This window comes from Struthio camelus, chromosome 18 (assembly GCF_040807025.1).
Source record: "Struthio camelus isolate bStrCam1 chromosome 18, bStrCam1.hap1, whole genome shotgun sequence".
Lineage (NCBI taxonomy): Eukaryota > Metazoa > Chordata > Aves > Struthioniformes > Struthionidae > Struthio > Struthio camelus.
The window spans coordinates 14,914,833-14,936,898 of NC_090959.1; the positions used below are offsets into that span (position 1 = coordinate 14,914,833).

The 22,066-nt window shown below is 41.4% G+C and overlaps 1 protein-coding gene across 2 annotated transcripts in view; it reads left to right on the plus strand.

Annotated features, from left to right (window-relative positions):
* The window catches only part of CDH4 (cadherin 4), a 467,238-nt gene that overhangs the window by 118,004 nt on the left and 327,168 nt on the right, over positions 1-22,066 (plus strand). The window contains exon 2 of one of the 2 annotated variants that reach the window (XM_068912697.1): positions 14,756-14,825. The exons of the other annotated variant lie outside the window; for it this stretch is intronic. Coding sequence (XP_068768798.1) covers positions 14,756-14,825 — 70 coding nt within the window. The remainder of the gene's footprint in view (positions 1-14,755; positions 14,826-22,066) is intronic. 2 annotated transcript variants of the gene reach the window in all.

A 22,066-nucleotide genomic window follows, 5' to 3' on the forward strand; every position in this document is an offset into this window, starting at 1 on the left:
GTAAAATAAGGCTAGTAAGAAAATATTTGCCTAAAGTCAAAAGTTGTTGTATCCTGTTATGATACGCAAATTATGCAGCTATCAGAATTGGAGGAAAGGCCACTTTGTGCATAAGCAGCATCGGATCAAGGTGTTTGACCGCTGTTGCTGGGATCTTGCATTTCTCAGGGGGTTTTGCATCCCTGAGCACTCTGCGGAGGAAAATCAGGATACAAGTGCTGCTTGCATGGAGCAACATCTCTTCGTGACTGCACAAACTTAGTGATAGACACAGCTTGTGTCTACTTCCACAGGCATAAATTTATAGCCATTTGCATACGACTTCATTTTGCGGAACTTTGTGGAACATTGAAACAAATAGCAAGTAGCTGGCGCACAATTGCAGATGCAGGGTCAATATATACATTTGCAAATAGGAGTCTTGAATTTTTCCTTCTGTTGTCAGTAGCTAGTATGGTTCTTCATGCATGCTGTGCAGAGCATTTGCTATTGCTGCTATTTTAGGGTTTTTTATTCTGTTTTATGAATGTGATGTCAGTTAATCCTAACTTTATATGGCCTTGGGAAAATTACTTAATCAGCTTTCTCCATCTTTCCCCCTATAATATTGGAAAAATGTTCTTTCCTTTTTGGAAATATTGTGACATAACTATTTTTTATACAGCAGTAAAAAACGATATAAAACATTCATGTTGTTTTTGCCATAATTTATTTTGTGAGAACGTTAAGAGTGTTGTATGAGTAGTGAATCAGAGGTTGCGCTGACCAGACTGTCACTGTGAGGACCTATTGAAATGTAGGATGTTTTGTCATTCTATTAAATTGGATTAAAAATCAATACGTACCAAGCATATTAAGTATAAGTTATTAAGTACTGTGCTAACAGCATTTGTCTACCTGGTCAGCACACATCATGTTGGAGAATCACAGAACAGTTGAGGTTGGAAGGCACCTCTGGAGATCCTCTAGTTCAACCTCCTGCTCAATGCAGGGTCAGCTAGAGCAGGTTGCCAGGACTGTGTCCAGTTGAGTTTTGAATGTCTCCATGGGTGGAGACTCTGCAGCCTCACTGGGCAACCTGCTCCAGTGTTTGCAGCTGCATCTTTTCAGCCCTATTTTGCTGGTTTTACCTCTTTAATCCATTATTTCCTACAAATAGTTCTAGTCATAGACTACTTATATTTGATGGCCTGGACTGTCAAAATTAAGTATGAAGACATTTGTAATAGGAACTTTTTCACTAAGCGCGGCGTTTTTTGGAGAAGCTTTTCTATTGTGTCGGAAGCACTGGCCGTGGCAAATCCTGCTTGAGTAAGTCAGAGTGAAGTTACTGTGGAGTAAATCTTATTTAATGCCTCAAAACGTAAGAGCATATTCCTACTTTGATACATACGGACGATAAATCAGGAGCTGTGAAGCTGCTATCTGTCTAAGGGTAGAAAAGTGTAAAAAGAAACAAACTGAATTCATATTGCATATAGATTTAACCATTAGCTTCTTTGGATATCCAGGTGCTTTTTTCCCAAGAGCATAATGACTTTTCACAATTCTGCTTCCCTTGTTATTCAGAAGGCCAGCACTACACGTTGTCTTGTTCACAAAGCGTTGACTTGTTATGTTTCTTTCCCTTTTCTGTGTTTATTTTACCCTTTGACTTGCAGATTTGGCACAAGAAAACTGTCACCTTGGATATCTGTAGTGTACTGGACATACTGTTTTTTCATTGATGCTGATGTAAGCAGCACCTCCTGTTTAGCGTGCCCTGATACCTGTTGCTCATTAGGATATGAGATTCCTTATTTCCTGCGGCTCTTGAGATAATTCTTGCGCCCGCTGACTGTGAACCCTGCGGCAGCCCTGGGGAGCTCAGCAGCACGTCTCGCGCCAGGGAAAGGGAGCTCCGGTACGAGGGCAGTGTGGTGCTCTGGTGCTGAGGCTTTTTTCTTTAGGACTTTCTGGAATTCGTAGCATGCCCGTGATAGCCGCCTGCGAAGGGAGGATTTCATCCTTAAAAATAGGAGCAAGCGAGAGACTGATTTTGAAAAGCAGCAGCGTGGTCTAACTTTCCACCTGTTGAAATCGGTTAGAAAAGACATTCCCGTTACTTTAGTGGCATGAGCTGACTCCCTTACTAAGAGCATTTAAAAGTCCCTCAAAAGTAGCGCTAAGTAGTTTAAAGTTGCGGACGCGCGGATGCTGTTGTCATGGTAACAGCCCGCTGTGATACCCTCCTTGCTGAGGTCTTTGTAGAGCTTTTCTCTTGGGCTGTACGCAATACAGTTAATGTAGAAAGCAGAACATAAAAGAAAAAAAAAATCACAAAATTAACATCTCATATTAACGGTAGAGTAGGGATGTGTTGTCCTCCATGGCATCATCTGCTGCTGACATTCAAGCAATTCTAATTACTTTAATGACTCCCGTAGGTCCCTCCGTAGCTGCCAGGAGATGCCTGAGGAGAATTTTCGTAGGTGAGAGAAAAAAGCCAGGGAGCACCAAAGAAGGAAGTACTCTTCTCGCAGGCAAAAAATTGTTATACTGAAAGTCTATAGAGTTATTAGGCCAGATACTTTCGTCTCTTTGGTAAATCATGCATTCTCATTCTGCTCCTAGGGATTTCTTGTACTTCTCTATTACTTTGCCTTTCAGAATCAGTGCAAGCTCTCTCCGGGCTTCTGCTCATTATTGTTTTTTTAAGCAAGTCTCTTTAATTTGATCAGAATACTTTTTTCTGACAGAGTTAGGCTGTAAAGCTTTCCTGTCAAACTATGAAAAAAGTCTCATTAGTTACTGGTCCTCATTTTTCATCTCATTTTGGTGTGGTGAGCTATAAGCATCTGAGATTATTTGATCATTCCTTCCAGTGGGAAAAGATCAGCATGTTTTCTTGGGGGTCACAGATACACTAAGTTTTAACTTTTTCCTTTTTCTTAATCAAGAAAGAGCACACTTTCTTGAGATGTTCTTCCAGAATGGATTTGTACATTATTATTGGTCTTTTTTGGTACAAAAGAAATTCAATACCTCCAGGGCTATAAATATCATTGATTCACTCCAAGCAGGAAGATACTGTAATATTTTTTAGATTATTAAGATGTTTCCATTTACTCTCTGATGGGAAGAGTTATGAATTTAGTAATCGTTATGCCCTAGGTGACTCAGGTCGGGCAATCAAAAGCTGTCTTTAAAACGTAATTATGATTGTTTCCAACATTTAATTCTTTTTTTTTTCCTCTTTCAAAATATTATTTTTTAATGCCTGGAGCATTTTTTGTTTACTCTTTCAAAAAACTTCTCCTGTGGCCAATGTTACAGTGGAGAAAAGTCTTAGTAGCTGTATGGCAGATTGTATTTCTCCCCTACAAAGCCTTTATGGAATTAGTGAGCACTTCACGATGTCGTAGCAGGGATCCAAGCTCACAATAAACGTATAGATTTTTTTTCTCCCTACTGCATGAGTTGGATGAAGAACCTGAGTCTTCTCAATGTGAATTTCAATTTCTTGACCTGCTTGCTTTAAAAAAAAGTGGGAAAAATCTAGTGAAAAATAGCTTTTTGAAAATACTACATTGAGTCTTGCTCAATTCAGAAGCTGTTTTAATCAGTGATGTAAAGGAGTGTGAAGTAAAAATCTTAACAGAAATGTTCTTATACATCAGTATAAGAACAATATAAGTCTCAGTACAAGTATATGCATCAGTTTATACATCAGTAAATAACATATACAGAGATATGTTGCGGGAATATTTTTATATATGCGTGCATGCACAGTCTATGTAAAATTAAAGTTCTGAATATCAAAGGCACCTTGTTTTTTATTCACTTAGAAATTGTAATGGAAACAGGTGATCTGTGGTGAATGCTTTTCTTTCTCATACTGCTGAAGGGGGGGATATGTGGAGTCGAGTGCTACATGGGCGAAATGCTGATCTTGCTCAAGTCCATGGTAAGATTCCTTTCGAATTTTGTAAAGACAGAGGCATCACTCACGTTGCAAATACGAAAAAGCCTGTTCAAAGTTTGTGACTCCAGATATCCTGCTGTCCACCACTCTTGTCTCTGAGAAAGTCGAGTCAGGTAAAACATAGTCCTGCTATTTTTTATTTAATTACTTAGCTGGTGCTTGTGAAGACCAGGCAGTGGAGAGCTCTCATGCTAAGGACCAGGTTTTCATACTTAGGTATCAAAAGGTTCTTTGGTGCTTTGCTTCTGCCATAACTGCCTGCAGGAGGCATCACTTGTGCCTGAAGGGATTCATAGATTCGCAGGAATCACACCTCTGTTGCTTGGAAGTGTTGCTCAGATGGCCCATACGTAGCATCCTGGCGGGTGAAGTCTTTGATGTGTGTTATCGCTACAGTTATACTGTTGTTTTAGGGGCAGTATCGACGGAATCTGTTAGGAGGGGAAACAAGAAACCACTCTGCGAGAACAGGAGCTGAAGTGGGGAGGCCGGTAGGGCTGACTTGCTTTTGGTCGCATTCTCTGAAGCAACACCTTTACTCCAAAATAACATTATATAAACAGAAGCTGAGATGTGTAGCAAGGAGAAGCAACAGTGGTGAAATGTATACATGGTTCGCATTGAGAAGTCCCAGAAATTCAATATTTCAGTGGTGGGTATGACACATAAGTTAAAACACGTTAAATGGTGTATGGCTGTTGACGTTCAAGAGAAAAACAGCTTTTAAGCTAAAGCCTAGGAGGGAGCTCTCTGGTGGGAGCATTCATGCCGGGTTTAATGTACTGCAACTTCCATGTGTTGACTTCACACCATTAGCTAATGTGCCTCAACTTTCCTGGATGTCCTTCTGTTGATGTGGCCTCTGTTCCTGCCACCTACTCTGCCTTCAAACTTGAAGCAGCAGCTTTCTGTGGTCAGACCTTATTCTACAGGTATTGCTCAATGTCCCCCTTGCATGTCAGTCATTTAATTAACCTTTCAAATTGTCTCTTCAATCGCACTTTGAAAGGGCAAAGTCCCATGGCCTGTTTTAATATTTAAAATGAGAAACTGATGTTCATCACTGACGCTTCATTTCCTGCAGGATGATGTGCCACAGAACCCTTTTATCTGCTGGACCTGATGCGCATGATGATGCCTCCGCTACATTAGTGCACATTTCTCAGTGGCTCTGTCCCTAGTTTAGGCTGATTAGGTTAAAAGAAGATCAACCAGAATGTGGTGATGATTCAACATTTATGTTTTTTATCCATTGCAGGCTAAATATATTCACAGCAGGATACTGGTGGCAGGGAGGGACAGTGAAAATGCTCTGCACTGGTATATTCTAAAAGATTTAGTAATGCTCAGTAGAAATGATAACTTCAGTTTTTTTGGTGCAGATATTCATAACAAAGTACTTTGTGCTATAAAGGCAATTAATTGCCTGTCTGATGTGCTTGCCGTACATCAGAATCTGCTGTTTAATTGTGAGTATGAGACTGTGACTGTACAAAGGATCAATTTTTGATTTCCTAGGATATTTAATGAAAGAATGTGTTATGAGTAGGAAAATAAGCCTACGGTCAAGTTGAGCATTTTATTTCCTATTTTAAAATAATCATCAATGCTATCAAAATATTTATGCAGAAACTAGTGTTTTAGTTGTCTGATTACACAAAATTGAGAACCCTGTAGAATTTAATAGTAGAGGATGATTTTTTTTTTTTCTGAAGAGATCTAGTAACTTTAGACACATTTTCCAATTAATCCAATAGAAAAGATGAGATTCTGACACCATCTAAACACAGGCGTCTAGTTTAGGAGTCTTTTGGGAGCCTCGGTACTTTAGGTAGTCCATAAAGTTTCCAGAGGACTCTGACTAATCGTTCGGAGACTACAGTAGTTAAACAGAAGCTTTGGTTCCTGATCTGTGCCACTAAATTGAACGCCTAGTAAAAGGGTGTGAATACGCTTGTATATGCCTATAGCCACTTCTTTGGACTTCATGTCCATATGGAAATATAAATGATTGGTTATACTATTTTAGTTGATTGTTGGAGACAAAATAAACACTGTGCTAGAGCATGATAGTTAAAACAGAAAAAAAATTATTTGATATGTAGCAGTCTGTTATAAAACTGTAAGCTATATTATAATGGGATTTCACAGGAAATTTGCTAGCGGTACACTAAGAATTAATTTGCTGCTAGGTTTGAAGATAGAGCAGTTTCAAAATTAATAACAACAAACATTGAGGGAGGGAATTTGGTTTGTAAGTGCTTTATGATCTCATTTCCAAATAGGATGAAATCTTTTGTTCTTTTTAGTTAGGCTGTTACTGTTGATGGAGAAAGTCTGTGCACAATTAACCCATGTTGAACTAGTACACGATAGAATTGGTTTGACCCAATCTAAGATAACTCAGCTGTGGAGTAACCAAACTGAAGGTATTGAAAGGTGCTCAGCAACTATATTGCTGTTCAATAAAGAAAATGTATATGTTTATCCAATTAAAACTTCAGAAATAAATAAGCACTTTAGGCACAATCTAATTAACCAGATGGAAATTGGCCAAGATGCTGGGAGCCAGCGGGCCTTGAGTTAGAGGTGTCACATGAAACTTAATGGCACGATGAGGAACTCCAGGTTTGCATCTCAGTGTGAGGTGGTACTTACAGTGCCTGCTGCTATGAACTTCCCCTTTTTCCTTAGTCAGCGTATGCTGGAATGGCATAAAATATAAATAAGATAGTCTTGAGATATCATGAAGTCCTGCTAATGGCACTATTTGAGACAATGAGGTAAAATAGCATCTGATTTTTCTGGTTAATTTTGTCCTTTTAAGTCCTGTCATATCATAGCCTATTTCTGCATAAAAAAAAGCTCTTGAGGAGGATTGTGCTGCGTTACGAGGTGTCACAGAGTTTTGAATTCTTCATCTCCTCGTCTTTAAGGAAGGAGGAGTTTTTCTGAGCTGCTCTGTGGGGGAATCTCTGGAGTAGAAAGTCCTATTTTTAAGAAGTAGTAGCAGGTATCTATGCTAATACTACTGTGTTTGCAAATGTCTTTTCACAGGCTGGTTCTTTGCAGTTATAGCTGTCTCCCAAAGAGCAGCTCAATTATAAAGGATAAACTGGCAAGATTCAATTTTAATGTGATAACTTTGGCAAGAGCTTTATTCTTTAGCGGTGCAGTGAGCACCTGTGCGCTCAGGGGATGCAGGTCTCAGCAATACAGTTTTAAAGTTTGGTTCTCCCCTTTCTCTCCGAAAAAGGTGGGGGAGAACAGTTTAATGCTAAGGATTAGATGTTGTTTGGGATTTTATTTAGCTATTTTCACCCTTTCTGTTTTGTTTTTCCTTCTTGCTGGTTTGAATTGACTGCCTGCCCAGGTGTGCGCTACTTGGGCACGCTTTGGAATTGCAGCATCGATAACAAATGCTTGCGGAGGAATATATATGCAGTGGTCACCGAACATAATTCTGACCTGTTCGAACAGCAGTACGGTTCAAAAATGAATTGGTATGTCCTTCAGAAACCTGTTTACCTGACAGCTGCTGATGGCTCGATGTTTTAGATACAAAATCCGATCTGCATTTTCTTGTCTCAGCAAATGAGACAAAAGCCAGCTTCCTGCCTAATCCCAGCCCTCTTGTATGCCCTCTGGCTTGATTGTTAAAGCAAACATTTTTATTGCTTGACTTGCTCTTCCGGATGCCATGTTTCTATCTGATACTGATTCGATTGGGAGGAGCTCTAAATGAATAGCTTTTTGGGTATATGTTTCATTTTAAAATTATGTATATCCTAGGAACCAAGATTCAGAAGGCCTCAGTGGGACGGCTGTAAAACTAGATGAAGTTGGTGTAATCCCCGAGAACGTAGGCGTTTCTTGCTTTGAACACAAAGCTACGTGTTTCTGATCCTGCGTTGCCAGAGCCTCGCTGAATACTTTTTGAATTAAGTATTGTAGTAGTAGACCTGTGTGAGAGTCTCCCAAACAGGCCGTGCATCTGTCCACGTAAACGAAGCAAAGGGGTATATGGCAGAAGCTTTATGATTGTCTAGACAGGGTGAACTTTATCTGCAGAGGTATGTTCCCTTTTACCCATTAAAAATATAAATAATTTGCTTTGCTTGCACAGTACCTAAGCAAATGCCACTCGTGGTTGACTGTCAAGCCGATGTTGGGGATGATATTAAGAAAGACCTAAGTAGTTATCCACTGAGAATTAGCCAGCTGAGCTTAATAACTAAGTGTTTTGGTTTTGGGTGGAAACATGTTTTCAACAGCTTTTTCATTAGAAACAACTAAATTAGCTTTTTATTAAGAGATTCGTCTGTGTCGATACTTATGTCCTGCAAGATTTCATATCGTAGCGAAGACTAATTCTGTTGATGGCCCGGTTGTGGAAGCTCTGGCACCAGCCGTTTCCCTTAACGTTGGGGAGCGGGTGGTTGTGGAGTCTCCTGAAGCCGACATGAGTAAGCGAGCGCCCTCCGTTTTGTCATGCCTCCAGCCCCGGACGTTTCTGGGTGTGCTGCGGAGCACGACTGCAGTGAAGGGCAGACACCGTAGGGACAGTGTCAGGGTAAGTCGAGGTCCTCACAGTGGTCTTTAAGGAAACAATTCCTGCAGCTGCCGGGCTGCTCTGAGTTGCTCCAAAATCTGGTTTGGTCTCTGGCTGGCCTTTATGAAGGTGATCCGCGATTTAGTTTGCCTGTAGCAGAGCAGTGACCTGCCCTGATTAATACTGCCTGAGACCCTTGGTTTTGGAAGGACCAGGGAAATGAGCTGCTACTTTTTCTTTTAAGAAAAAATGTTAAATACTTAAATGCAGGCTGCTATTCTTTTCATCTCCCTGTGACATGTCTCAGGGCAAGGTTACAATAATTGTAGGTTATGTTGCCCCGCCATACAAAGCCCCATTATAATTTGGCCAGTTTTTGTAGCGTTTCTCTCTTAGGGATCTGCTTGAATAGCTGTTGCTGAATGTGAATGTATTATTAGAAAGGGATCAGTCATATGTGTGCGTTTGTTGTGAGGTTAATTTCCAAAGCGTACTGCTAAAAACTGGTGTGGTTTTGTGACTGGCAGGTGGTTTTTTCCCTCTTTTTGCTTTTCTTAATGGGCTATTGAAAAATTAATATTTCTTTAGGCAGGCTTTTTATTTCTATTTCTTTTTTATTTTTAATTTAATTTTTTTTTAATCTGAGCAGAAATTTATGGTCTTACAACTGTCAAACAGTTTGTTATTCTCTGGAAGAGTACATGGTGCACTGTGTTGCTTCCTTATGGTACTGCCGTTTTCCTCTCATCCTTCTTTTCACAACCCTGTTTATCCTCCTATCCGCTAATCCTGGTCAGCCCAACCTGTGTCTGACCAGAAGGCTTTATCTGATGCAAGGACAATGAACGGCGGCATTAAATGTAAAGTGTTAGTTCTCCTGAAGTAGCATAATGCAGGAAACGCGTGAATTATCTTCCTCAGAAGATGAACATGTATCAGTGACAGAACAGGGACAGAAAGGCCTGGGTTGGGTTCTGCTTTTAGACTTTGCCCTACCTTGTTACATATAGAGTTGCCCTTTGGGGGACTGAACATCTTCCAGGGCAGACACAAATCCCAGGTACTTTTTTTTTTTTTTTTTAATGATTACTAAGCCTTTACCATTACTAAACATGAATTTCAGGAGCTGGAACAGGACTGGTTTAAGATCTGTTTTCCCTTAAATCAGTGCAGCTTGAGAGGATGGGTTAGCTCGTGCTTTGGCAGGAACATAATTTCAATGTAATCCACACGTCTCTGTATGGCCTCATCATTTGAACTGTGCTCTGCAACGTTTCAGACATGGGAGCAGTTAACACGGATCATTCCTCCTGACCTCAGCCACACATTTGTCCCCATCAATTCATTTTAGAGGATGATTCCCTTTTGGCTGAGAATGAGGTGCCTGAAAGCTTTGCTTTCCCCCAGCGCTGTTAGCACCTCTTTCAGATTGTAGAACGTCTTTGTAGCTGCACCGCACACCGCTCTGTACTTCACGTCGGAGCCAGGTACTTTAATGGCAGGATAGATTGAAAAATTCACAGTGCAAATGGGGGTTTTTAGCCAGTGCTCCTATCAAAAGGAATTATTTTCTTTGCATTCTGCTCTCCTGACCTATTTTACCCCAACGGCTAGAAACAGTCTCACTCTCTTAACGTGCAGCACCCAATTCATTGCAGTTTTAAAAAAAAAAAAAAGAGAGAGAGAGATTGTGTGTTGTAATGGTGTGTGGAGAGCAGCATTGCATCGAAACCACCTTTTAGCAGAAATAAGAATTTCTGTGAACCTGGAACGTATTTACAATTTCTCCATATTGTCCATACACCCAGCAGTAATTTAAGCATTTATTAGGGGATTGTCTCTTATATGCCGCTAAACTGCTGTGTATGTTCCAGCTCCAAGAGATTCCCCATCCTTGCCGGTTAAACCTCGCCTTGCTGCTTTAGCTGCCCAGCCCAGACGGGGAGCGTTTCTGTCACCTCGTGGGTGATCTTGGATGCTGCACACACATCCCTGTGCAGGTTTTCAGGCTGGCGAGCCCGGTGAGGCCAGGGGGACTTCGGAGAGGAGGGGTTCGGCACCGCTGGTGTTGCTGTCGGACTGTGAACTCAGCTCCGATATTTATCGCTTGCTTTCTCAGCCCGAGTTAGCTCTGTTCCACACAACTTCCCCTCCTGATGGGGTTTGTCTCAGTGAAACTTCATGCGTAGCTGCTTCTCCGGACAAGGACGTGTTCACTTTCTCGCTTCTGGGTCTGTGGTCAAGCTCTGTTGAAGAGGGAAAAACTTCCATGCAGCACTTTCCTTTTTGCAGACAGTGAAAACGGGGGGAGATGCTCTGTCAAGAACAGAATATCTCTACAGAACACAGCAGCTTGCTTTTCTTTTGACACCGTTACCCTTTCACCATTACTTTGGTGTCTTGTCTCGCTTCTGAAGGCCTCAGTTATTTTAGCTGGCAGCTAAATCTGTGAAGACCATGTCAGTTATCCTTCAGTAAGTGATCTGAAGTCCTTTCAAAAAAAGAAGAAAAGCCTAAGTCAGCTCTACCTTTTTTTCCCTTCTTTGTAATTCAAAGTAGTGTGTTTTGGCTTTCTGTGTGAGAGAGAGAGAGGTACAGAGATCCTGGAGCTCGTTCTCGGCAGTGTGATCACAAAGCGCTCCACAGCATCATGCAAAAAGTGCCAGAAATGGGTTCCAGAAGCCATAAACCTCTGGCAGCTCTCCCAGGCTGTTTAGCCTTATCTTTCACAGGAGGGCACTGTTGTGGCTCTCGTGCTTCTGGGCCAGAGCTACCTTACTCGCCTTCGCCTTTGTTGCTACTGCGAAGGAGGCCTCGAACGTGATCAAGTGCTTAACTTAGGCCTGGGCGAGGAGCTCGTGATGCTGCTGGCTTGAGAGGTGTCACTGAAGGACACCAGCGCGCCGCTGACGGGGTGGGCGCCGGCAGTTTTGCACCTGTAAAACAGAATTTAAGCACCTCTGTGTTCAGCGCGGAAGCTCAGGTGCTACACGAGCGTGGTGAGGAGAAGGGAGAAGGTGGCCGCGGCTTTCCCCGCGGAGGGGTGGCGTGGTGGGACTGCTGGGGAGGCCGCGGCAGCCGGCTGCGGCGTGCCCTCCTGCCGGGCTGAGAGCTCTGCTAAGAAAAATAAGGGGAGGATCTTGGTCTGATAAGGAGGTTCGAGAGTAAAGCAAATTTCTGGGTGCGGAGCAGGGAGGAGATGAGCGCTGAAGCTGATCAACAGAGTGAAACGTTAAAATGAATTTGAAAAAGAGCGAGTCCTCCTGTAGAACTTGAAAACGTTTTCAGCTGGTTCCAGTCTCGGCTCACACGCTTCGCTCCCCCCTGCATGGTGGACGAGCTGTTCCTTGGAGACCTAGCGAGCTGTTCTGACGAATTGCAGGCCTGCCTGCTAGCTCCTGGTTCCTGTTTAATTTTTTGTTCTTTTCTAAAGTGAATTTCCTCTGGTTTTGCACAGGGTGGTGGGTGGAATGAATTTTTTTCAGTGTGCACGGAGCATTATTTGAGAAATGCTCTAAGAGGATTGGCGTATCAAAGCTCTGGATAAATCTCGCATTTGAATTTTTGTGACTTCTTCACAAATGTATCATTATTCATTTTCACCTTTACGGATGTTGCTTTCTGTACGAAATGTAGAATAAACCAGCTGCTAAGTGAGTTTCAAATGGAGCTTTTCATTTTCTTCTGAGGAAATAACATGAGCTGCTGTGGTAATACATCATATGTATCGGAGGCAAATCTATTTTTTTATGAGCCTGGTATTTTGATGGCAAGTGCCAAAATTATATAAAAATAAGGATACATATTGCAGATAATTAGTTCTGAGGGTTTTTTTGGAGTTTGTACTAAACTCTTATCTAACTTCTCTGTGAGCAGCAGTGAATAAAATGCACTTTGTACGTGATCTGCTGGAATTTCATCCAAACGGGTGCAAACTAATTGCCCAAGTTAAGAGGATTTATCAAGAGGGTAAATGCAAAACAGAGGAAAATCTGAGCCAGTTTTTCAAAAGCAACAAATCTGCACTGCTCCAGTGGACGTCAGCATCGCTGTGAATTGTGTTGGGCACCCAGCGCTGCTGCAGCCCAAGTGAGAATGGGCTTTTGCAAATTATATATACTTAATTTCTAATTTCCCCTCCACTTTCCCGACTGCCCGGACTTGAAGGCTGTGTGGGGCCTCCTGGGGCGTCCCCAGCTCTGGGGCAGGTGCCGCGAGCGTGGTGGCACCCATCGGGGCCGCGGGGCTTGTGCTGAGGTGCCTCGGGCGCCCTGAGCGCCCTAACTCCGTCCTCATCCTTCTGCAGTTTCAGGGGCCGGTCGGCCGTGCCCCGCGAGGCCACAGCTCCCACCTTTTTCCATTTTCGTGGAGGGACAGAAAAGGGGGGAGTGGTCAGGGGTTCTTCTAGTGCAGCAGGAAAACGAGTGAATATGTAGACGGGTCTACAGACGACTGTCCCAACACCTGCTGGGTCACTCGTCGCAGGAGAAGAAAGGCTGAAATGCATTTGTTGCAACCTCTGGAAACGGTCAAAAGTCGCTTGAATGCAAAACGGGAAAAACCACTCTCCAGACAGTGCCATTTTCTGTGTGTGCCCCTTTGTAATTTGTTCCTTGTAATGTTTTTATTTGCCAAATAATGAAAATATTATTGCCTAAGTTTGAAAATGAAAATTAAATTTCTGATAGGATGTGCTGTGGCAGTAATGAAAAAGAGAACACAAAAAGGATTCTTCCATGATAATTAAAAATTATGAAGACGTTACTTAAACTTACTTTCTGAATTACAGAGAGAATTAAACTGCTTGTTTCAGTGCAAAATCCTTGTAGCATTCCTTCATTAAAATTCTACATTGTCAAAACGTATAAAAATGCATACACAATGACTAATTTTGTTCAAACCTTGCCTCTGCTTTGGGCCTTATCTCTCTCCACAACAAAGCTCACCTTGAAGGGACTGAAGTAATGCTGTATATTTGCTGAGCTGGAAAAAGAAAGAAAGAAGCATCTACGTTTTGCGATCTGTATTCTTTCCCCTCTAGATGTTGAGCAGGAAAAGACCTGTGGGGTACTAAAGCTCTCATGTATCATAAAGTGGTATTATAATGAAAAGTATTACTTTTTATGGCATCTCTACAGTATTAGGGAAAGGCATTTTTCTATAAATGTTAATCTTTAATCTTTATAAATTGCCCTCTGTAAGACTAGAGGGTCTGTAGAGCATTTCTCCTGAAGGCTTAGAAGAATAAAAATAGTTCTGCAGACTTTTGGTTTTTTTTTTTTAAACTTAGCTATATCCACTTGTTTGGAGCAGAAATGCATGAGGGTGGAGGAACCTGTTTAGCTTCTCTTTGGGATAGTACCTATTGCAGACGTTCAACTTTAAGTACCTGCTGAAGTCATTGCAACTTAAGCCTGTGCTTAAGTTCGGTCCTGACTAGGAAAATTAATGAATGGAAGCCACAAACACTAAATTCCTTTCCCAGATTTCTATAAGCCCTAATCACGAGATAAAAAGAGCATGATATTCTGGGCTTATGAAATGTCCACACTGACTGGCGGGGTAAGGAGGCTCTTCCCAAGTGAAGGCAAAAATAAACAGAATTGGTAGATATTTCAAATTGCTTTTTACTTTTTCTGCCTTCTAGATTCTTCCTCACTCCTCTTTCCTGTGAGTTTTCTTTTACGTTTTATGCACCACCTTATTATCCTACGCCTTTTTTCAGAGTGTGTCCATAAGCATCCTCATCTTCATTGTTTGGGAAGATGCCTCCAGAAGTAGAGCTCTTTTTGAAATAGCTGAATTGAGTTGCATCCTTTAATTGGAACTTTATCTGTTAAAGCTTTACCTCAATATCTATTTGACAAGAGTATATGGATTAGTAGCAGTCAGGACTTGGGGCTCACAACCAGTGGACAACGGATTGATGAAACTTAGAGGAGTGTTAAGAAATCACTGCTGAACAGTTGTAGTTACAAGAAGTTTCCTATTTTGTTGAACTCTTTTTAAAAAAAAAAAAAAATTGATTAGTCATTCTATAAAATATCCATTAATGATGGATTAATGCTTGAAATCATTTATCAATGGAACCTTAATATAATCAAATATTTATAATACGTAATTGTCATCTGTAATAAAAGTTTGTCCAAGGTAATTTCATCATGTAAAAAATCAAAACTTGCCCAGAAGTGGTAGCTCTGCCTAATGTGTTCTTTTTTCATTCTTCTTTCTTTCCCTAGGTAAGTGTCTCCATTCTTAAACAGCAGAAAAGTTCTCTGAATGCTGAAAGATTGGATGCCTGTGGAACAGGTAACACTCTTATGTCCTTCAGTTTTGGTAAAGCGTGTTACAGATTTGCAGTGTTTTCTGGGTTTGAAAGCATGTTTTTAAAATCTCCTTGTAATTTTTGTGTGTTTCTAATGGGTGCTGGGGGGGCTTTTGAAGGAGGAGCTAAACTTGCATGCAAAATTGTTTTTTAATTTTAGATTTGAGTTTGAGGCTAACTATAAATAAAGACTGAGTTAAGCAAAATTCAGAATTGCCTTCCAGTGGCAATCCACTGTTGCAACGTCTGTCCTTTTTTTCAAGTTGGAGGAAAGGTTGAAGACTTATCTTTCTTTTCGTAGAAAGATGTACTAAGGGGAAAAATGTGACGGAAAGGTGGGGAAAAAAAAAGCTTCTTTTCAAATAAGAACATCATAAATTGTTGGATTCCTAGGGCACAGCACACCTCCTAAAATGTGCTGGTTGGCGGGATTCTCCTCGTGCTGTAGCAGGTGTACCCTCAGGAGACCCCAGAGTGCTCACCAACACTGGGAACTGAATTACTACTTCCCTATAGAAAAAATTACTCTTTCCATTAAAAGGATACCATTAAGTGCACGTGATCCCACTGACTGCGTTCAGGAGTGCTGTCACCCAAGAAGGTCATCCTGCCAACATGGTTCCCCAGTTTTGCATGCTCTGAAAGGCTGTCACACTGCCACAAGAAAAGGTCTCCATGCCCTTGTCTCCAAAAGCTGGAGAAGTTATGTGAGTAGACTCTTTTCCCTCCTGCTCTTCAGAAATCCAATTACAAAGCAGTATGTACGTGCAGTGGCCATGTGGGATGGTCTTCTCTTTGAACGTTGCCGCTAGGTATACAACCTCAGCTTTCATTCATTTTTTTAATGTAAGTTTTTTTTAAGTTCAGGCACTGGCTTATACATTTGCCAAGATAACTACAAAGCATTACCTTCTATGTGTGCGCAGGGAGGCTGAAACAATAGCTTTAAAAGGTGGGTTCAGTGCTTGCTCATCTCAACAGATCCTTGGCGATGCCACAAAAGTGTTGGTGTAAATATCTGCAATGCTAAGCTTTGAGCCAGGGAGGGAGACGGAGGGACTGTCATTCTGTTTGCATGTACACAGTCTACTTGGCAAAGCTTTTTTGCTTTGGTGTTAGTAGCGGCAGAAACTGGTTTTTGAATGGTGCACTGGAAGACTGCATCATGCTTCCCCCAAAATTAAACCCTTCCCAACAGTAGTGAGACAGTGGCAGCTGGAGTAGCATGGATAGAAAGTATCCTGGGGCAGTGCTCTTAAATTGTTTCAAGCAGGAATTGCCCCAAATCTGGGATTTTTTTCCTTCCCTTTACCCTGAGACAGAGGTTTTTACTGCATCCCTACCTCAAAGGCTTAAAGATGTGCTACTCTGGTTCTGTGCCTGAACCCAGATTGTTGAGGTTTCACACCAAATGCGGTTGCATTTTGTTATGTTCTGAATCAGTTCAAGCAGCTGAAAAACATCTTGCTTCAAGTTTGAAATAATGAAGGAGAGTGGGGGAGAAAGGGGAACGAGGTGGGGTTTATTTTGTTTTTTTTTAAACAAGGTTGAGGTAAATGCATTTGCTCGATGCAGATGTAAATTGTAATTGTGGCTTTACGGTGCATGTATTAGAGTAACGATCTGAATTGATACTACAAATATAATTACATCGATTCCTTACTGATGGCTATAAACAGTGACATTTCCCTTGATCTCTGCACAGAGTTAGTTATAAAACACATGCTCCGCTCTTATATTCACACATTACATTCTCGTCAGTTTTGTCTCTTGGTCCCCAAGGGCTTGATTTAGAAGAAGTGTCTGATTTAATGGAAAAAATGATGAAACAATGCAGGCGGCAGCTCAGAGCGTTTGTAATGTAAAAGAAGGTGTTTCTTTTTGATTATGTTCCTCAGACCTCATTGTTTATACTTTAATATTTTGCTTGAGAAAATTACGATGCCAGACTGTTTTCACTTTTGGAATTGTTTTAAAATGTGTATGTGCTTTCATTTATCTTGAAATGACTTATTACTGATGTGAGATATATTGAACTGATTTGATTTAAGAAACCATGCTCTAAAGTTCCCGTCAGGTTAGCAGACTGGAAAGAGCTTTTATTTGAAAGGGCAGAAAATTAGACATAGGAACCTTAAGTGCTGCAGTTCTTACTAGTGGCAAATATATATGTCATAAAAATTGGAACTAAGCATTAGCGAAATATGTTGGAATTAGTGCCCCGAATGTAGCCTCATACTTCAATTCACATCGGTGAGAGCATTAAGCTTGTCGGCGTCTCTGGGTGCAAGGTCTTGACGCTTCCAGTAATCTTTGCTTCCGGTGGCTGGTAAAGCCCAGTTAACGTGCTAGATCTCAGAGTATGCCAACAGGATGAAAACACAGCAATTTAGTGCTTTTTCAGGTTTTGAAATGCTCTTGACTGTGGGAGGCCGGGAGCAGTTTTACAAGTTAGTCACTAAACTAGGCGTGGGGAAGCAGTAATTTAGTGGTGAACAGTCCTTTGCTTTTTGCCTCCAAACCGCCAGGAAGGCATTGGTTGCCCCTCAATCTCGTGGGCGTCTGCCCTGTTCCTTTTCTGTGAAGGGGGGAAAACCAAGGAACAGGGATATTTGGGCTCATTTCACCTACACAGGAAATGCAGTGAAATGAGCTTCCCTTCTGAGTCTCCTATGAAAGTGTCTGTAGTAGGACTTGAACTCAGATCTGTAATGTTCTTGTGCAGCGACTTAATCGCAAGAATAGTTTTTCTCACATATAAAGAGGCTGAATGGCTAGCAAGAAGTGGAAGTCTATGAAGCAGTCAGATTTAGTCACAGAAGTACTACAGTCTAATAGAAAAATAGATTAGTACTAACTATGTATCATTGCCCTAGCTGCTTTTAATATCAAGCGTATTATTAAATACAAAATACTTCTTGTTATTCTATCTAAGGTATAAAATGTGATTATTATGATTTAATTTTACTGCCATATGCGTGCGGATCAGTTGGAAAATAAAATCGACAGCTCTCCACTTAGAAAATAAGTACTTCTCCTGCTCATCTGCCTACTGAAAAAGCCCTGTTTGCAAAACTATAGAAATGTTCCCATGTCCATTGTGGCCCTTTCCGCTACTGGATGTGGGAAGAGGCTTTGCTAAGAGGAGCCTGCACCCACCAGAAGTGGCGTGCGGGCATGTGTGACATCTGCGACATCTGCACCACGACACTTGGTCCCAGGCAAGAGAGTCTTCAGAAACCCCTCCAGCTTCTGCCTGATGTTCTTGTAGACAGGTGTCAAGAAGATAAAAAACCTTGAAAATATGCATTTAGAAACTGCAGATTTCGTTAGAGACGATTGTTCCTTTAAAAATACTTCGGTCTGCTTCTCTCGTTCTTTAGTCTGCGCTGCCGATTTGTGGTGGTATCTCAGGAAACGGTTCCCAATTCTATATAGCATTGTCAGAATCCTCATCCTGAGGAGATCGTGAAATGAGACCAAAGTAATTGTAACTGAGCATGCTAAATATGCTGTCAGCGCTGAGATTATAAGTGTGATTGTTCTGGCAGTGTGCTGTGATCAAGCCACCATGTTGTTGATCCTTATTTAGAGAGGAGTTTTTCTGGAATCTTATTTTAGTAGGCTACAAAAGCAATGTTTGTAATATCTTGTTTAAGGAGACAAATGTCTCCAACTGCTTCAACGCAGAGCAGTTGCGTACATCGCTCTTAAAGAAGCAGTAAGTCAGGAGAGTTTTCAGTCATAGCAAGAAAAACAACAGGTCATAGCAGCATATTAAAATATTTTTTAAATCTCCCCTTTGCAAGAGCTGCCTCTGACTTTTGAGAAGCAGAACCAGTAAAGCTGATGGTTGCGTGCAGTTTTTTTGTACTCTAGTTTATACATAAAAGAGGCAAAAATAATAAAAGGTACCCCCCCTAAAAAAAAAAAAAAAAAATCTGGAATAACACTTCCCAATGCCTCTCGTTAGGAGATTGCAGAGCAGAGCTGTCTTGACTGTAGTAACCATCTCTCAGATAACGCAGTGTTATGTTAGCATGGTACGGTTCTGTTTTAGAAGTAGATTTGCTTTATTTTGAATTCCTAGCAGAATCCAAATGAAAGGGGCTTACGCTTTTGACCATAACAAAGAAATTGCACCCTATCTCCTTTTTCTGTTTTAGCTGCTACTTTTAGAAAGTGGTTGATCCTGCTGGGCAGATGTGCCTGGTGCCTGGCACTGTTGGGAGAAACGTAGCCCAGGACCCCCTTCGCGGAAGACGGACCTCCCTGGTTTTAGCAAGCCGGGTGGTTCACTGGGCTAGGACGTTTGCTAACATTTCCGTAGATACATGTAAGTCCGGATGAGCACCGTGTGTTCTCCGTGTACAGATATTCTCTGAAATCTGTCATTGTCCTTTAGCTTGGGCCCACGTACTGTTCACTATTGCTGTGTTTTGGTTTTTTTTTTTTGGAATGATTAAAGAGCATTTCAGGTTTTCTGCGGTTTTCTGAGTGCGCTTTCAGAACTGTTCTAACCTGTGATTACTAATTTCTTGGAAGTTTGGGAATGCTCCAAATTTGAGTGCTTTTCCTGTGCTCGTTTTTGTTCCAGGCCTTCCTGGTGCTAATATTACTTATGACTTCTGAGGCACTACCAGGATTTGGCTCAGTGTTTTAACTGTAGCTTGATTCTGTGTGTATGTTACAGATTCCTGCCTGGACTGATCCCCATAAGACCTGCTACAGCCCCTAGAAATAGAAGCGAGTCTCTTCAGATTAAACTCAAGTGCCCCATTTCTGTGGTTGTTGAGATCCCTCGTTCGAGCACTGTGCGCTCACCATAGGTGCTTTACTGGGGAACACAACAGTTCTCATAACTAGGCTTCTGGTTTCAGCGTACCGTGAGTCAGCCACAACCAAACGTTGCTCAGTCCTGGCTTTCCTGTGCCATCATCTTCGGCAGCCTCAGAGGAGGGCACAAGCGATGAGATGAAACTTGGCTGGCCGCTCCTCTTGAGAGGTAGAGAAATTGTGCCTAGGTGGGCTCAGTGCATGTGGACGAGTACCTGTTTGGGGTGTAGAGGTTCAGACTGACAGAGCAATGCAATTGCTCCGTGAATAAACGCAGAACTTCAGTAGACTTTATGGGTTCTGCCTTGCATAGGTGTGCATCCTGCCAGGATGCACTAGGAAAACCACTAGGTTTTCCTGATTTTGCTCTTAATAGAGCATGTGCTTAAACTTAAGTATTGGGAAATACTATTAAGACAGTGAAAGCACTTGGAAGCTTACAGGTGCATGTATATTTGATTATTTTACTGGGTTAAATGAAGACAGGTCGGCATCTTTTAGTATGACATCCTTAAATAATGAGGGGAAGAGTATAGTCTGGTACCTGTTTCCAGTTTAGCGATAGCGTTCTTGCTCTGATTGCAATTCAGGAAAATGCTGCTGTTACTTTAAATACCCGGGGCAATTATCACTGGTTTTTAATATTGCCTACTACGTTACTTTGCTGTGATGAGCTTAGTGATATATTCCATAACCTTTAGGCTAATATTCCATAACCTTTAGGCTATACCTTTGAAATGTATTTCCATTTTGAAAGTATAATACTATGGACCATGTTAAAAGGAAAATTACCAAGTTCGAAAGTCGTTGGTGCTGAATAACTTTAATGGCACATGTAACCCTATGCTGTCACACTTTGCAAAACACGCTTTAAACATGCATCTCTCTTTCATCAAACAGATCCTGTTGTTTTCCGTATCATCTAAAATACTGCCCTCATGCATGTGTCTATGCAAAGCAGCTTTTATGTAGGTAGTTATTTGATTTAGCTGATCAGAAAGCACTAGTAGTGTACTTGGATAGTTAAAGCATGGCATCTGAATAAATCATGTGTCAAATACTTTTCAACCACAGCAGAATTCATGAGGTTAGCCAATTGATTTATCTGCTGGAAGAATCCAGCTCTTTCAGCATTCACAAAATGTGTTTCTCAGTAAATTGTTACACACAAAAATACCTGCATTAGGAGAACATTAAGAAGGCTGCTAAACCAAGCACATGGACCTTAGGAAATCCTCCAGTTAAGATTGTCTGTGCAACCTTTATTTGCATCTCTGTGCATCTGCATTACAATAAAGTCTATGATCTCATGCTATTTTTGCACAGGATCTGGCCTCATTCAGTGCATAGAAAGTAGGATGCTCCGTTAATGAGAGGCCATTCAATATTTTGTTTTCTTTTCATTAATCAATGTGTCCCCTGTGCCTTATTTCTGCACATAATTCAAACCATGTTCTGAAGACAGAATTATTAATTTCCTTCTGGGCTCCTCCGTAGTGCTCAGCGTTTCAGTATTTGACTGGTTTATAAGCACTTGGGAATTTGTTTTCTTGCATTAAAACTCCTCACAAAGTAAGCGAGTGCCTGTTTCTCCTCACATCATAGGATTGAATTGACCAACAAGAGATTAAGGTCAAAAGAACACACTAGTTTTAGATGGCCCACCTGAGATGCCTTGGACCTGTTTTTTCAGACCACTTAACGATGTACAGCGCTTCACACAACCAAATTGCAGCTCCCACTGAGTCCATTAGCAGCTGCAAATATTTAGCCCCTGCGCTTAAGCTAATGAAATCACAGATGGTATTGGAAAAGGTGGAATTCCTCCACACGGGCATGGACGAGGAAGGAATACCTTGTCCGTGGGCTTCTGAGATATTTGCTGGAGGCGATCTCATCAGACTTTGGAATCTTTTACTGCCAATTCCTTGCAAATTTAATCTTTTCTGCCTCTCCATTCCGCACCCGTGAATATATCTTTTTCTCTTCTCTAGCTGCAGCTCCTCATCTCAGTTGTTTGCCCCACCTCAGCCCCTCCCTTTAGCTTTTTTGCCTGACTTCTTTCCTTGCCTGACCTCTTTCACCTTCCATGTCGGTCACCTCCATTTCCCCCAGTGCCGTGACCAGTTATGTGTGAAATATGAAGAGTTAAATAAGCTTTTTGCTGATTTTGTGAGAACTAGGATTCCCGTGTTCACAGGAGTAGGAAAGGACGTATCTCATATTCAAAGACCATGATGTGTTAAATTTCCAGTCATTATACAGAAGTATGCAGATATTATGTCTTTTCAAATTAAAAATTGCTACATTTATTTTTAGTGCATGCAAACATCCTTCACCTTGCTCTGGAAAATGACTGACCTGTCTCAGCTAGGATGTTCAACCCTGG